We start from the raw sequence: 17877 nt of genomic DNA on the forward strand, positions 1-17877 counted from the left end.
GCAAAAGAAGATACTCCTATAAATTGCTTATTTCTTGACCAATTTCAATGGGGTTTTATTCTTGATTTCATGGGGTTCTTTAATATGCTGAATATAACCGTGTATTTAGTTTTTGGATTTTGGGCCCCGTTTTTTAATTGGTCCACATTGAGGTCCAAAGGGTCCAAAATTAAACTTTGTTTGATTTCATCAAAAATTGAATTATTGGGGTTCTTTGATATGCCGAATCTAACTGTGTATTTAGATTCTTAAATTTTGGTTCCGTTTTCAAATTGGTCTACATTAAGGTCCAAAGGGTCCAAAATTAAACTTAGTTTGATTTTAACAAAAATTGAATTCTTAGGGTTCTTTGATATGCTGAATCTAAACATGTATTTAGATTTTTGATTATGGGCCCAGTTTTCAAGTTGGTCCAAATCGGGGTCCAAAATTAAACTTTGTTTGATTTCAACAAAAATTGAATACATGGGGTTCTTTGATATGCTGAATCTAACCATGTATTTAGATTTTTGATTTTTGGGCCCCGTTATCAACTTTGTCCACATTGAGGTCAAAAGGGTCCAAAATTAAACTTTGTTTGATTTCATCAAAAATTGAATTATTGGGGTTCTTTGATATGCCGAATCTAACCGTGTATTTAGATTCTTAATTTTTGGTTCTGTTTTCAAATTGGTCTACATTAAGGTCCAAAGGGTCCAAAATTAAACTTAGTTTGATTTTAACAAAAAATGAATTCTTAGGGTTCTTTGATATGCTGAATCTAAACATGTATTTAGATTTTTGATTATGGGCCCAGTTTTCAAGTTGGTCCAAATCGGGGTCCAAAATTAAACTTTGTTTGATTTCAACAAAAATTGAATATATGGGGTTCTTTGATATGCTGAATCTAACCATGTATTTAGATTTTTGATTTTTGGGCCCCGTTATCAACTTTGTCCACATTGAGGTCAAAAGGGTCCAAAATTAAACTTTGTTTGATTTCATCAAAAATTGAATTCTTGGGGTTCTTTGATATGCTGAATCTAACCATGTATTTAGATTTTGGATATTGGACCATAATAGGTGAATGTCCAATTTAAAATTTTTAAGTTCTTAGACCACATTCAATCTGTGTTAGAAACCTATGCTGTGTCAAATATTTAATCACAATCCAAATCCAAAGCTGTATCAAGCTTGAATGTTGTGTCCATACTTCCCCCAACTGTTCAGGGTTCGACCTCTGCGGTCGTATCAAGCTGCGCCCTGCGGAGCATTTTATTATTGATGGGAATAATGCCACTGGGTTTGAATTTGAATAATAAGAACTCAATTTCTTATATCTGAAACATATATCTGTATGCAGATTTATCTGAAATCCCAAATCTCACATTGTTGTCCATTCTTTAAAAATACGCATTAATAAATGCGTGCAATAATTTATAAATTTACAGTATTTTTATGCCTCCGCCATAGCGGAGGGGGCATTAAGTTTTACCCTTGTCCGTCTGTATGTACTTCCGTCCGTCCGTACGTCCCAAAATTGGTTTCCATTCTCTAACTTTAGTTTGCCTCAACCAAATGTTATGAAACTTATCCACAATGCTTATCACCGCAAAACACAGATCAAGTTTGAATTTTGGTGGCATCACTTTTACCGTTCTAGAGTTATGTCCTTTACAAATGAAAAAATTGCTGATTTTTTTGTTTCCGTTCTCTAACTTGAGTTTACCTCAACCAAATGTTATGAAACTTATCCACATGTTTATTATCACAAAGCACAGATCAAGTTTGAATTTTGGTGGTGTCACTCTCACCGTTCTAAAGTTATGCCACTTCACAAATGGAAAAATTGCTGCAATATTAGTTTTTGTTCTCTAACTTTAGTTTGCCTCAACCAAATGCTATGAAACTTATTCACAATGCTTATTACCGCAATACACAGATCAAGTTTGAATTTATTTGGTGTCACTTTTACGTTCTAGAGTTATGCCCCTTTACAAATCTCAAAATTGCTGAAATATTTGTTTCTGTTCTCTTACTTTAGTTTGCCTCAACCAAATGTTATGAAACTTATGCACAATGCTTATAACCACAAAACACAGATAAAGATTAAATTTTGGTGGTGTCACTTCTATTGTTCTAGAGTTATGCCCTTTAAAAAATAGAAAAATTATTGAATTTTTCGTTTCTGTTCTCTAATTTAAGTTTACGTCGACTAAATTTTATGAAACTTATAGACAATGCTTATTACCACAAAACTCAGATCAAGTTCAAATTTTGGTAGTGTCACTTTTACAGTTCATGAGTTATTACCCTTTATAACATTATATGCAAGCGGGGGCATCATCTAGTCCCATGGACACATTTCCCATTTATTTTTAATAACCTAAATGAATCTGCCATTTTGATTGTTTTGACATTGTTAGTATAGAAATGTACATCCTGGAAATTGGATTGACATTAAGAAGACCAGTCGGAGATAAAAATGGCCTAATGCACTGGGTTTCTTCTTGATTGAGGAGTATTTAGGCAGTTTCTTTAAGTATTCCAAATTCTCTTCAATTTTTTTGTGTTTTGAATGAAAGTTATGAAGAAAGAATGTTCCAGGCCCTGTCCCCTTTCCCCTACTTTGATCCATCAATGTAAATTACATTTATATGTCAGTTTGCAAGAAATATATTTGTTAGATTCATGTACATGAAGATTAGAAGTTTTTATGTATAGATTGTAGGCCAAAATCACCTTGTATTCATATTTGATACATGTAATAAAATTGAAAGGCAATATTTGAAATAGAAAATGTAAGGTTGAATTAATTTATTTTTGACTTACTTAAATAAGGCCAAAAATAAAATGTATTATTGCTTGATGTTGTCTACCTTACCAACCTAAAAAGTAGCCTACCCGAAAATTTTATGACACAATCCGTTTCAAATTTTGTTAAAAGATTTTTCCAGCTCTTGCATCATTTTCTTGTCTTAAACATGTAAATTGTGCTGTTGGCCCCCCCAAGAAAGAAAATCTCTACCTACTTACCCAACCCTACAAGGTATGGGTAGGCAAATTCAGACAAAGAATTTTTTACGGGTGGCCTTTAGGGTCAGTGATTGGATGGATGACATTAGGGTTGCTCAGGATCTGTAGCAACTCTTAGTGAGTTCTATCAAAAGTTAGATTTCAGGTCAAATCAGGTCAGACTGAGGTCAAACAAGAAAAATAGGGCACTTTACAAAATGCCTATAAAATATTAAATGGGTATAGGGAAATTTATAACAAGGTTTTTTTTCTTCTTGGCCTGATCATTTTGTGGTTAAAGGAAGTCAAGTTTATAATAAACATATTTCAATCATTGTGTAAATAAGGATAATCTCTATAATAAATTTCTGTTTAATTTCCAACTGCTTTTAAAGAAGATATCTTTTACCAACGTTTTTAATTTCCATGATTTTATCAAATGTAATTTTTTAAATTTGACCACATGTAAAATAAGTATGATCTGAATTTAAAGGAACTAAAGGTGTTTGTTAATAGTTAATATTGTTAAAATATATTTCCATTTTTTTACTGCTGTATAGTCACATATCAGTTCAGCAGCCTAAATTTGTTTAAATCTGCTAAAGAAAAAAAACCTAAAAACTATCAGTTCAACCTGGAAAATTTGGATTTCACGAAACTAACCATCAAAAGAAATTTGGTTAACAGATGTTGTAAATTTCCATTAAAACGTTAACATTTAAAATGGTTTTGACAATGAAGTTGACATCCAAGATGACTTGGGTCATCATAGTGTTTGCATATAGAATATGTGAAATAAATAAAAAGCTCATTCCTAGAAACCATTTAATTATAAAGATAACTGCACTGATTTGTCCAATCTAAAAAATCAACATAAAAACTGCCTAATAATTTTAATGTGTATGCTCTTGGCAGTCTCTAGTTATTGACGTCTTTATATCTTGACTTCTTCTTTCAAAACAAAACTGTAAATTGTAACTGATGTTTATTTGACACAATGCATCTGCATTTTAGGTGTTAGTTTTTTTGGTCATGCTTGTAGGGTGGCCTTGCATATGTAATTGACTTTGAGAGGGGAAGATCATATGTACGAATGTTTCTGGATTTGTATTTTCGCAGGAGACCCTGCAGTGACCCACTCTGTCTCAGTCTATTGCTCTCCTGTCTTCAGAGAGATCTGTATTACCTCATCACAGCAAGAGATCAATTTGGTTGCCTAATGCAATTAACAGAGATTGGAAACAAATCCATGTCATTTGAAAGCTTGAAACATTGCACAACAAGGCCAGCAAGTAGTCTGATGTAGTTTTAACGAAAACAGCTCCCCCATCAAAGTGTAATTATACACAGATGAAGAAATATATATAATCCCAGTGAAACGTTTTAAAAAATAATCAACATTCTAAAAAGAGAACATTATATGTCAAGTTGTGTGAAATCTAGGGAGTGATTGATGACTATTTAGTGTTCATGGGTAACTGTTGTGGAGCCCTGCTTGGAGGGAAATCTTTAGTGTTCATGGATAGCTGTTGTAGTGCCAAGCTAGGAGGGAAATCTTGATTCTTAAACACCCTTTTCTTGGACAAGAATGGCATACAATTCACTAATGCTGTTGTTATCATCTCGATAATCTGTTTTGTTTATTGAAAGAAATGAACAAAAAATATTTTGAATAAGCTTTTGAAGTAAAATTATAACTCAATAATCAATTTATTTCGAAGTTATGCTTCAGTAGCCTATATTATATTTTTTTGTGAAAAAAACACACACTTAAGAATATATATAAACTGTTTTATTTTCTGTTTCAATTAAGCAAAATCTGGTAGATTTCTTTTAGTTTGATCCTATATTCAGAGTTAATGCCCTTGTGTCAGTTTAGATTATCCTTCACAAGGAGTTATTGCCCCATTAGAAATGTGTATTTAAACCTGTGCTAAGTAAAATACGACATTGCTCGATCTTAGTATAATAAACAATTCAAAATAGATTGAATTATAAGTTAATTGCTGCATGTGTGCATATTTTTCGCACATTTTTTCCTGCCATGTTTAAAGTATCTTGGTTTAAAATTTCAGTATTTAGAGCATTAATTTCAGGAAATATCCAGTGATTTTTGCCAGATTCGGTTAATTAATGTTGAAATGTGAAATGATTGCAAGTTATCATGATAAGTGATGACGGTTGCGTTTGTTTTGGAAAATTGCAGCATGTATTGCATCAAAAATAAACATTTTATCGAGTTAGATTTATAGACTATTCTGCGCTTGTCAATGATTACCTATCACTCGCCTTATCTCGAGGAAGATCACACAGGTGTAAGGTTGTATTATGCAATCCTGACGATTTTTATAGAAGCCAATTTTTTGTCTGTGTTTTGAATTCTGACAGTTGTACCCTCCGTGTTATCTTAGGAGATTGTAATAGATAAATTTGTTACAGAGTGGTGGAAGGTTGGTAAGGCGGGCTGGTCTGTAATCAATGATTGGATAAGATAACAAACTGGCATGCTGTGATAATTGTGGTGCATGCTGGGAGGAAAGTAGAGCTTTTACTAGGGTCATGACCTTTATGTAGCATGGATCATTTGCTTTATTTATTTTTTATGACTTTAGTGAATTTACTGCCATAATTTTATGCGTTTATGAAATTTATTGCATAAATAGAAATAAAATATAATTTATGTACTCTTATCCTGATAATGCTAGATAAACCTGTTTTGTTAATGGAATTGAATTATCAGTAGATTTTTCACTTTTCTTACATATGTCATATGTAACATTGATAGAATTTGGTTATTGGGAAACTGTTCTCCAATTTTGAATGACAATAGTAATTGAAAATATTGTAGTGGTCTAATAAACAGAAATGACAAACATTGCTTTGAATGTATTTATAGTTCTTTAGCTTTCCAATTTTTTTGTCTGAGCATACCTGACATAAGTTAAAATACAATAGGTATGATACCAGTTTCAAGGAGCATGACAAATTTCTGGAACGAATTTCAACAGAGATGCAAGAGACCAAAATTTTGAAAGTATAATAACCAAATGAACTTATATGGGCTTTGCTCATTGTTGAAGGTTGACGGTGACCTATAGTTGTTAATTTCTGTGTCATTTGGTCTCTTGTGGAGAGTTGTCTCATTGGCAATCATACCACATCTTCTTTTTTATATTATGAAGAATAGCTTTGTTGATACATGTTAAGTTTATTGCTTATGTTGGAGTTTTAGTACATTTACATAGTCTCTGTATGAATGATGGTTTTATGACACCAGGTTGATACCACATCTGATGAACTTTTAGTCTCCAATGGTATGTGGACGTTTAGTCTTACTGGTATATTACATTTCATTTGATATTTTCCACTTGCTGAATTTGATATTTGTACAAAAAACTAAAGCTGAACAACTTTTCTTTTTCCTTTAAAAAAAATGTGGGACACCTGCGAGGGGAGATTTTATAATAAAACACTATTTTCATCCTCTTTCATCATTTGAGTTTGGTATAAAATTCATGTATTCTGTGATTGATTTACACTTTCTTGCAAAAACAATGCTAATTTGCATAGTAAAAATACATCCAAGGTCATCAAAAACTAAGGCGATTCTTGTATAGATGATAACTATGTAACTGTAACTGTAACTGTGTGTGCTGAAATATTAAAAAAGATTTGTATCTTAATACTAAATTTTTAATAAAAAAAAAGGTCACCACTCATAATCCCCCAATAAGTGGGGCTTTAAAGTTGGAGATCTTCCACTTCCTAGCTTCAAAAGGTTGGTAGGTATGGGTACCGGGTAATTCTTAAATTGTCCAATGGTAGACACACTTGTGCATTATTGAAGGTGATGATGTTAACCTCTAAATGTCTTTTTACAATTACTTGTGACACTGGGTTGCTGTCGAAGTGATGTATAACTCACATCTCCATTCATTTATACATAGAAAACATATACATTATCAGTTGGAAAAAAACCCAGTGTAGACCTTTTTGTTTTATTCCAAAATTTCCTCCGCCATTGGTGGAAATCATAATTTCTGGAATAATTTTCTTTATGAAAAGGGAAAACATATGACCTCTCATTTTGACCTTTATTGCATCCTGGATTATGAGAAGTTGTGTATCCACTGCCGGGTCAAATCAAAGAATTGAAATAAAACTGCTGCTAAACACATTGCATTACTAGTGGACTTGGAGACTAAATAAAGTGTTTGGGTAGGGTGAAATGTTTTAAAATTCTGACTCAGTGTTTGTCTAGTACACAGAAGGATTCAATTTCATACCGCATTATCATATTCTTGTCCTTATATACATGTTATATTTGACACTGGACATTAAACGCCACCATTTGTCATCTTCATCATTAATGTTTAAAACTATTCTCTAGTTAGTCTGAAAAAAAACCTCAATAGGAAGAAGAGTCCTGCGATGCATTTCATCTAGCTTATATCAAAAGACACTTACATAATGGAGCTTTGGAAGGAGCAATTGAACAAGTTTTACTGGACATTTTTTACAACTAGAGTTATCTTTCTTTTACCACAAAAAATTTAATAAGATATGTTATTTATATTATTTGATTGGTTCAGATACCTTGTCAGAGATATGTACCGTTAGTCAAATAATTGATGTATTATTTCTTTCTTTTTCAGTGCTGATTGCTATGCTGGAATTAACATGGCTGAGCGTCATCAAAGGGAGGATTACAGCCTGTGGGCAGGGATCCAGGTAAGGGTTATTTACATGACAGTCACAGGTTAGGGGAGGGTTGAGCGCTCACATATTTCTTGACTCAAAAAGCGAGACATAGGTATTCTGTTCTGGCTTCAGCGTCGATCATTTAATGGGGAACTACTTGTGGTAGATCAATGATATTTGGTATGCAGTTGTATAAGCATCGGCACATAGAATATTTGTTCCAACAGAAACAGATATTAGGGCATTGTTTATAACAAAGTTTCCAGGGAAACTTCTGTAAGACGGAACACATATACGTTGACATTAGCATTGGAACATCTCATTTCCATGGAGACTGTTAGCCCTGTACCTTCAGACATATCTCTGTGTCAGTTTATTTTTATACTATTTGTAAACTTCAGTCCTCTTATTTAGTCCTTATATTAATTTAGTTCATTTTGAACTTAGTAGCTCTCCTGAAAATTGTTTGTTAGGGTTTAGCATTTCTTCCACAAACTCACAGCAGTGATTATAATCTAACTTCAGTTTAACCTTGGAATTGTTTTACCTGATCACAAATGTCAGCTTAAGAATAGCTTATTAAGAGTTCTTGGTGTCTTACCTTGAAGTAACAGTGCGATAATGCCAATGACCAAAGAGAAAGTGGAAAGTTCTCAATATTTTTTGAAAAGGAAGATTATACAGAATTTTACTACCATTTCAAAATATGTTGCATTTTAATGTTGTACACATATGGAAATATATGTATGCCAAAATGCACATTTTACTACCAAGTTTTAATTGAGGTTTAATATCTAAGAATTTTCCTCATTGTGAGTTTTAACCACAATCCCGGCAAGATGTGTTTTACTCTGATCTTGATTGACAAGGGTTCAGTTTTCCTGCTGAAGGACTGGTTCTCTACGGGAACTCCAGCTTCCTCCATTTATAAAAAATGGAGGCCATGATATAGGATATAGCCATTGTCACTAAAAGTGGTCTTTAACACCAACAAACAAATTAACAAATATGCATACCAAAGATCTGGCTGATTACCAGATATGTAAAAAATTAGTTAACCAGTAAGTTGATTTGTTAGTGCCATCTGAGAGATAATCTGATTAATCATAATTAAGAAACTATGAAGATTTTTGAGTCAACTTAATTTTCCATATATGCATGGTGGTCAAATTGAATTTTTTTCCAAAATCACTAACACTATGCATGTTTTATTTGCCACTGGGCATTAAACACACCATTTTTTTATTGTACAGTAGATTTTTAATGAAGGGATAGTTTTGGATTTTGTCAGTCCAATTTGTGTACTATTCCTGGAAAGATTCAGTATATATTAAGGAACTCTTAATTTTTGTCTCGCCTGTCGCAGAAGGCGAGACATAGGTGTTGCTTTTCCTGCTACAAGGGAAGCATCGTTTTCGTTCTTGGCATCAATAATTGTTAAGTTTTCTGTTTAAGTCAGTTTGAGAGGAACTACTTGTGATAGATCAATGATATTTTCTATAAAGTTGCATTGCTATCAGTTTTGCGACTATTTCGAGGCTCTGTTACCTGTAGGTCATGGTCCAGTGAGTTTCAATTGATTACCACTTTTCAATGTTAAGTTTTCTGCTTAAGTAAGTTTGATAGGAACTACTTATGATAGACAATGATATTTTCTGTGAAGTTGCATTACTATCACTACATCTCAGTTTGTCTACCATTTCAAGGCCCTGCCCCCTAGGTCATGGTCCAGCAGTTTTGAATTATTTGGCAATGTTGCTGTCCATCAGATTGTTTTTTTCTTATTTTTCTGCCAACAGGCGAGACATGTCTATGTGTCAACAGTTTATGAAAGTTGAAATCAGTTTTAAGCCTGATACATATAATATTGCTCTCATTTATCTATGATGACAAGATTATTAGCATAGAATGTTTTGAAAAACAGACAATGCATCAAAAAATAAAGTTGTAAAAAATTGTTTACAAATGATAAAATAATTTACAATATTAGAAACACTGCTCATCACTCCATGTGTTCTAGAACAGAACAGTTGCTGTGTATGTTTCTAAGTGTTTTGTATGCACTTTTAAAAAAAAGTCATTACACATATATGATTCAGGAAATTTATCTGGGAATCTCTAAAAGGAGGACTTCACTTTAACTTTCAGTGTTATAAGGCCACTTTGGTCAAAATGTAAAAATAAGAAGATGTGATATGATTGTCAATGAGACAACTCTCCACCAGAGACCAAATGGCATAGAAGTCAGGGTATATAGGTTACTGTAAGTCCTTCAACAATGAGCAAAACCCATACCTCATAGCAAACTATTAGAGGACTTAAAATGACAAATGTAAAACAATTCAGATGAGAAAAACTAACGACCTGATTTATGTACAAAACAATAAACGAATAAACAAATATGATATACAGCAACAAATGACAACCACAGAATTGCAAATTGTTTTTAGTGGACCATTAGGTCATTTCCTAAAAACTATAAAGACATCATCATTGCGAAATTCAGTCCATATACTTAAAGGGAGATTATCACCTGATCAATAAATTGCCGCAAGGTCCGGGGTGTCATGAATTATCTGTTTCAGACTTAAATGTTCGGCACTTTTCTAAAAATAGAAACAATAAAAAATATATCAAATTAAGTGGAAAGATCAGCTAATAGATGTATTTGTAAGAATTAAAAAGTTTTTGTTTTTTTTATGTAACCTTCACCTTACAGTAAGTGCTTGAACTGTGTTATGAATATTCATGAAACGATTACATGTTTTCCTTGAATTAATTATGAATGATGCATTATTTGACCACAAAAGCATTATAATATGGATTGTGAAATATAGTTATATTCATTAAAACTGTCCCCGAACAGGATATTGGTAAATGAAATGTCAAGATGGATATGGGAATAAACGATATATTTCAAATAAAATGTATCAATTCAAATTATATAAATTTGTAATACTGATTCATTTATGTAATCTCTATATATATGTACAATTCTTCCAATATGAAAATAAGAAGATGGGGTATATAAAGGCAATAGTAGTATACCGCTGTTCAAAAGTCATAAATCGATTAAGAGAAAACAAATCTGGGTTACAAACTAAAACCGAGGGAAACACATCAACTATAAGTGGAAAACAACGGAACAACAGAAACACTGTACTGTAACAAAAACAAACGCCAACATACATAGAAACGGACTATGTGATAACAACTGCCAATGAGACAACTCTCCACCAGAGACCAAATGCCTTAGAAGAAAGCAACTATAGGTCACAGTACAGCCTTCAACAATGAGGAAAACCCAAACAGTACTGCAAAGGCCTGATTCATGTACAAAATAATAAGAGAAAAACCAAATTGTATAGAGCTCAAGAATTTCTACATGTAAAGTTTGTAAAACCTTTTCTGTAAAAAAAGTTTTTAAATTTTCAAATTTGAACTTTTTGAGTTCAGCCCAGTAGTATAAAAAAATAGAGTAAATTTTCAAAATAGGAAAGAGGTTTTTGAAAAAATTTGATTGACCAAACTTAAATCATGTTCAGAAAATGATTCCTATTACTTTTTAAGTAACAAAAAGTGGACCCTGAAGTAGTGAGTAAAAAGGTATGGTCCATTTCCCCAGTATCTGCCAGTCACTCAAAGTCAAACTCTGACAGTTTGTGAAACTTAGCAGAATTTGATAACATTAAAGGGTCTAAATGGTATAATTTGAAAATTTGTCATCAATCTTACAATTTACACACTGCGGTATATCTATAAAATCAAAAATGATTCAGTGCTTTGAAATATTGCTGGTGTAGACAATTTTATACAATACAAGTTTTACCTGTTATTTTGCTAAATTTTGCATCAAAATAATATCTGATACTATGATGAATTAGTTTTACAACTATACTGCAGATACATGTAGGTTCAATGTCTATTCATAATATTACCATTAAATGCTTTCTTCTGGAGCTTACTTACCAAGGGAGACATACAATCCCCTAAAAAAAAATGATTGACATATAAAGGATTCTGATATTTAAAATATTTTAGATACATTGGATGTGTTGCATTCAATCATTCCTTATTACCGAGTTGAATTGTTTCCTTGAGTTGGATCCCTTGTATATACGCTGGAGATGATGAGTATCATGGGGCTCTAGGAATACAAAAGATTCTGATATTTAAAATATTTTAGATACATTGGATGTATTGCATTCAATCATTCCTTATTACCGTGTTGAATTGTTTCCTTGAGTTGTGTCCCTTGTATATACACTGAAGATGATGAGTATCATGGGGCTCTTGGAATACAAAATTTGTGCCCAAAAAGCCAAATCCAGTATTTTGATCGGTTGATTTCTGATTCTGAATAAGATAAACGTACTTGAAAGTTTTATGAACGTAAGCCTAGGGTATTAAAGACATTATGTAATTTACTGTTTAATATGGAATTATTTTCATAATTTTGATGCAAAAAAATTGCAATTTTGAATATATTTATTACCTTTTCTAAAACAAAATATGTGTTCTATGAATTGTGGAAATACAATCTGACCTAATAGACACACATAAATTAGTTTTACCACTAGGGTATGTCTGTTTGTTTAATTTACTAGACACTACCTGCTAAGGGGTGAAGTATTTCAAAGGTTGCACAAATCAGATGTCTATATTGGAATTATCTTTAGAACACATTTAGACATGAAAAAGGCTGATGATTGGAAATTTTTAAAAAAGATATTGACCCTGTATAAACATGAACTAAGGAGGCTACATCAAGACAATAGACATGAAAAGAAAAAGGGGTGGGAATATTATACTAAATAGGAATGAACTTTGGCTACCATAATAAATATACTGTAAAATTGAGAATGGAAATGGGGAATGTGTCAAAGAGACAACAGCCCAACCAAAGAGCAGAAAACAGCCGAAGGCCACCAATGGGTCTTCAACACAGCGAGAAAATGTGCTTATTTTTTTTTTGTATACTGATTTTCATAAAGTTGGTTTTGTTGATGAATTCACATTATTTGGTTTCAAATGGATTTATTCCAAAGACCGAGGCATTTGTATTGTCCTGTTACATCTAAATATAAGTGCTACTGTACCAAAAGGACCATTGAGTCTATTATCAAATTTTTATCTATCATCTGTCCCTCTATTACAGTTGTTGTAGATAATTAAGCTTTTCTGATTTAAACATCTCATGTGAAACTATACCATTTTGCAACAAAATTAATAGAATATTACATATCAATATGAAAAATACTATGCGGTATGGACTTTGCTCATTGTTGAAGGCCGTACAGTGAGTGACCTATAGTTTTTAAATTCTGTATCATTTGGTCTCTTGTGGAGAGTTGTCTCATTGGCAATCATACCTCATCTTCTTATTTTTATATGGTCACCAATATCAGGTTAGCAAATTTTCAGATTAGAATACTTGAAGAACTATAAGTCTTCAAACCTTTTTCTCAATTACAGCTGATGCCAACTAGAGTTATGCCCTTTATAACTTGGAAAATTGCTATTTTTATTTTTGCTCAAAGGGTTTGTTATTAGCTGACACCAAAGTTGAGACAGTTATACAGTAACATTTCTGTCTTTCCTGTCCATCTGTTCTTTTAAAACATCTTTAGAGTTTAGGGTCAGTCTTCTACTCTTTATCATACTTGTGTCAATTTTTTTTATAGTGCTGAGTGCTTTAACCCTATTCTATGGCAAACTATGAGGTTTTACAGCTATTGGTTTGTCCATCTGTCCTTTTGAAACAGACTTTAGGGGTTTTGGGTCTTACATATTAAATCTTGATCGAACTATGTCAAATTTCTTTACAATGGGGATTGCTTATAGTAGACCCTATTGTGAATATGAGGTTAGCAGATTTCCACTACTGTGGATTCACGGTAAAAGGGTATTTGCGACAGTAAAACTACCATTGGACGTCCGCAAAGCTTCAAAGACAATACAGTTATCTCTATTCTAATGCAAAACAAGTACATAATTCAATTTCAATCATTATTTCAGTGTAAAATTCTCATTAAAGAAAATTCCGCGAAAAGATGTTATCGTCTTTGGCCCCAAAACTAGGTGACGTCATAGGTATGCTTCCGGCATCAAACGTAAACACCGGTTGTTTTCTGGCTTCTTGGTCGCTTCAAAATGTAATAAAATTTGATAAAAAGAAGATTTCTAGGTGCAACATGTGAGTTTTTTTGCTTATTATTGTAAAAATTACATGTCAATACATTCCACAATTCAAAATGTTGGCTTCCTTAGTTACAGACAAGGAGATAGAGAATTTTACACTTACTGTCATCCAATCAGAACCATTGATGCAAAATAATTGCATTAGAATATTCGTTGGATGCCAATTTTCATGGATTTCGTGGGTACAGGTGAACCACGAAATTAAATGTTCAATGAATATAAAATTTTCAATAGGCTTGTATGCAGACTTTGGCAAAACCACGAAATTAAATAACCACGAACAAGTAAGTTTTCCATCATCCACGAAAAATTGGTACCCACGAAAATAAATGAATCCACAGTATTGTTATTCTGGATATTTCAGATTTCTTTACCACTGTAAATTCATTATTTTTCCTGGGATACTAATTTTCGTGGATATAGATTAACAGAGAAAAAGATATCTAGTATTGTATTGAATAAACATCAACATTTCCATGTTTTGATAGTTGGAAGGGCTTAAATATTTCACTTTCACTGTTATGGCTAACGCTCAAGGTCATAACATGACTAAAGAAATAAACATATAACTTTCATAGAAATCCAGTCTTGCATCCCATTTTTCTACTTGGGAGTGGGTAGTGCATAAAATCTAGGAAGTTTCAAGTCTAGACATCAAAGGTGAAGGCAAAAATATGACTTTGGAAATAAAAATTAATTAACAGTTTCAATTCAGCATTTGATCAAAAATTCCATTTTAAGATAATTTCAGCTATTATCCTCATTGTTATAAATCTTTTTTTAAAGTTTTTTTTTAACTCATTACTTATATTTCACAAGTATTTAATGCAATTCATCAATAAGGTTTCAACTGCAGTATCTGCAAAATCAAAGTAAAAACGAATATTTTAGAATCAGAATAGATGTCTGCATTGTATTGGAAAACTTTTTGACTTTTTAAGATATTTCTGTAGAGTTTTCAAATTGAATATAAGTCCCAACCGTTAGAAGCTGTGTAAACCTCCGACAGAAGTTCATATGAATTTTTTTTTGATAAACAGTGGTATAATATCTGTTCCTGTTGGAAAACAAATTATATACCCTTTACTATGTCTGAAAAAATACTGTTACATTTCTTCCATTGGAAGTAATAATATTCCAGAATATTTCTTTCATTTGGAACTAATATTATAAAGGAATTTCTTTTCCATGACAGCTGAGCGTGCGTAGCACATGACTGCAGAATAATTTTAATTCTTCAAACTTACCTTGTTTGAGTGGGTATAAACTGCCGTCTAATTTTATATTACAATCTAGCATTATAGTCATTGCATAACATTTATCAATAAATTGTCGTAATTCTATGGTATTATCCCAATTTATGACAGAAGATGAAATATCAGAAGGATACAAATTACAAAGATTTCAATTTTAATAGTTGGGAGAGACATTTTTATTGTCGTCTGCAAAATTTTTAGTATAGAAAATGCATTCGAATGAAATATTTTAGATTATACTGGAATGTGAATATAGTCTTCTTTCAAGACCAGGTTCTCTTGGGTTTAATGGACTCTTTTATCCTTTTTCATATTTTCTTCAACCTTGTCTTCTTTCTATACTGTGGATTCATGTATAATTCGTGGGATATCTATTTTCATGGATTTCATGGGTGAAGGTGAACCACGAATTTAAATAATGAAGGAAGTACAAATTTCTAGCCTTGTATGCAGACTTTGGAAAAACCATGAATTTAGATATCCACAAAAATGGAATTTTCCTTCTATCCACAAAACTTGGTACCCGAATCACCAGTATTTTCATTTTTCACCTTTTCCTTTGTCTTGAAGTATTTTGTTTATTAATTTAAGTTCAGTTAGTGAGGAGATAAGAATAATTGATAGCATTAATGAAAATCATAACGTTGAAAGTCACCTGAAACACTTGAGACAACTAAAAAGATAGATGAAAACCAAGACCGTAGAGAAAATGTAAACTTGCATGTCCTTAAAGGAAACAGCAGACAAGGAACATCCTGATAAAGTTCGTTGTCCTCATTTAAATAAGTATAGTTCTGATCATAGTTTTAAACCTCTGGCAATGGGAAATAGTGTCATGACATGACATGACATACCAAGATGCGTGTTAAAAAGAACTTTTTTGTTCTGAAAAATCATCCCAATTGAATCTAGGTAGTGTTTATCAAGTACTGTTAACTGCGATTATCTTCTATTGTTGTCGGTTTGGATAATTTAGATCAGCATAGCGATATGCATATTCAGGACAATTGTAGTATTGTTTACATTTTAAGTTTCCCACTGGTAAGCATGTTTCACTTTATGCATTTTCTTCTATCCAGTACAAAACTTAAAGGGAAAGTAACAGGTTCACATAAATAAGAACAGTTGCTTGTCATTATCATCTTTTTTCAGTCAAGAATATTTTTTAGTATATAAGGGGAGATAATTCAAAAGAGATTTTTAGTCAAATAATTTTGTCTATTTCAGGGTTCGCCAGCACCAGATCCAGGACCTGTTAATCCTTCAGCAGGTAAGTGAATTATGTCAGAATTTGTGCTTTTATACTCCAAAGAGTAAAAAACTTGTTGATGCCTGTACAGAAAATTAAAATACTCCACTGTTTTGACACAGTAAACATATTTTAATGGTCTGTAGTCTATAGTTTTCACTTTTTATGCAATAAATCACATATCATTACAAAGAGCAGTTCTGTTAAGAGCCTAACATTAACTTTCCAATTTGTTTATGAAAAAATAGAAATTAAAATTGGAAACAAATCTAATGAGGCTTTTGTTCTGGATAAAAAAAATACTTGAAAATTAAGGGGTTTTGAAAATTTTTAATGAAGTGAAAGACAAGGGGGTTATATCAATCAAACATCAACCCAACAGTGCCATAAAGCCTAAAAAGACATCTAGAGGTCAGTTTAGGGTTTTCAAAAAGTCAGATGCCTTTATAGTTCAAAGAGAGATAACTCAAATCTGAAGAATAAACTCATAATACACAGATCCAAGAATTCTATCTTACAAAAAGTAGCAAAGATTGGATAGAAATAAGTCTGCTCCAACTGTTAACACTGGTGCAATGCATTTTTTTGCTTAGCGTTTTATTAGGATATTATATTCCTCTGGTAAATACATGGTTTTTTTTTCTGCAGCCTTTTATTATACATAATGAGGATTAACTAATTACTAATACAAATTTTAAACTTAATTATGACAAGCAAGTCTTGAAAACAGTGGGGGCTTTATACAAACACCAGCCGAAATGAAGCATATAGGGAATATTGGTGGATTGATGGCTTCTTCATGCCATGTTAGTAAAGCATAGTTATAATGAAGTACTAATACAAAAAATATAACCGCTAGTTTTAGTTGTTTAAAAGGGACAAATGTCTATGATTCAGAGATCGCAATAAGTGGTGGTCCATAGGATTTGACTACCAAAATTTTGCAAAGGACCGACAAAATTTTGGTATTTTGTAATAGAAATAACAGTGAGGACCAGCAAACTTTCCTCAAGGACCAAGAAGATTTTCTTCAAGGACCACCAGGGAAAAAAAGAGTGAGGAACTCTGATGATTTTGTATACACCACAATATTATAGTTAATGCAAAATAATAGCTTACAATAATGTAGGAGGGGTTCTTTTAGAAATTTCACCTTATTTCATGGTAAAGCATGATAGATGCAGGATATCCTATTATATTTAACAGCACCATGGTGAAAATGTAGTTGTTACACATCCTATTTGATCATATATGATCTAACTGATTTCTGGGGTTTCCCGTTGTGAGAAAATGGACTTTCCTATTTCAGCATGAGGGGAAGTTTGTTAACACATTGGATTTCGTTATTTCTACGTGAGGGAAAGTTTGTCAGCGTAATATCTCCTACTATAACAATAAATATTTGACTAATGACATGACAAAATAACTTCATTACATTTGAAGTTTTGTGGTGATCAGATTATATTTTTAGAGTTA

General features: G+C 32.2%; 1 protein-coding gene across 4 annotated transcripts in view; it reads left to right on the forward strand.

The window, feature by feature from the left end:
* Nucleotides 1–17877, forward strand: part of LOC127720077 (zinc finger protein rotund-like) — a 180253-nt gene that overhangs the window by 77629 nt on the left and 84747 nt on the right. For all 4 annotated transcript variants that reach the window (XM_052226477.1, XM_052226478.1, XM_052226475.1 and 1 more), the window contains 2 exons: nt 7650–7725; nt 16380–16422. In XM_052226477.1, coding sequence (XP_052082437.1) covers nt 7650–7725; nt 16380–16422 — 119 coding nt within the window. The remainder of the gene's footprint in view (nt 1–7649; nt 7726–16379; nt 16423–17877) is intronic.

This window comes from Mytilus californianus, unplaced genomic scaffold (genome assembly GCF_021869535.1).
Source record: "Mytilus californianus isolate M0D057914Y unplaced genomic scaffold, xbMytCali1.0.p SCAF_11, whole genome shotgun sequence".
NCBI classification, from domain to species: Eukaryota; Metazoa; Mollusca; class Bivalvia; order Mytilida; family Mytilidae; genus Mytilus; species Mytilus californianus.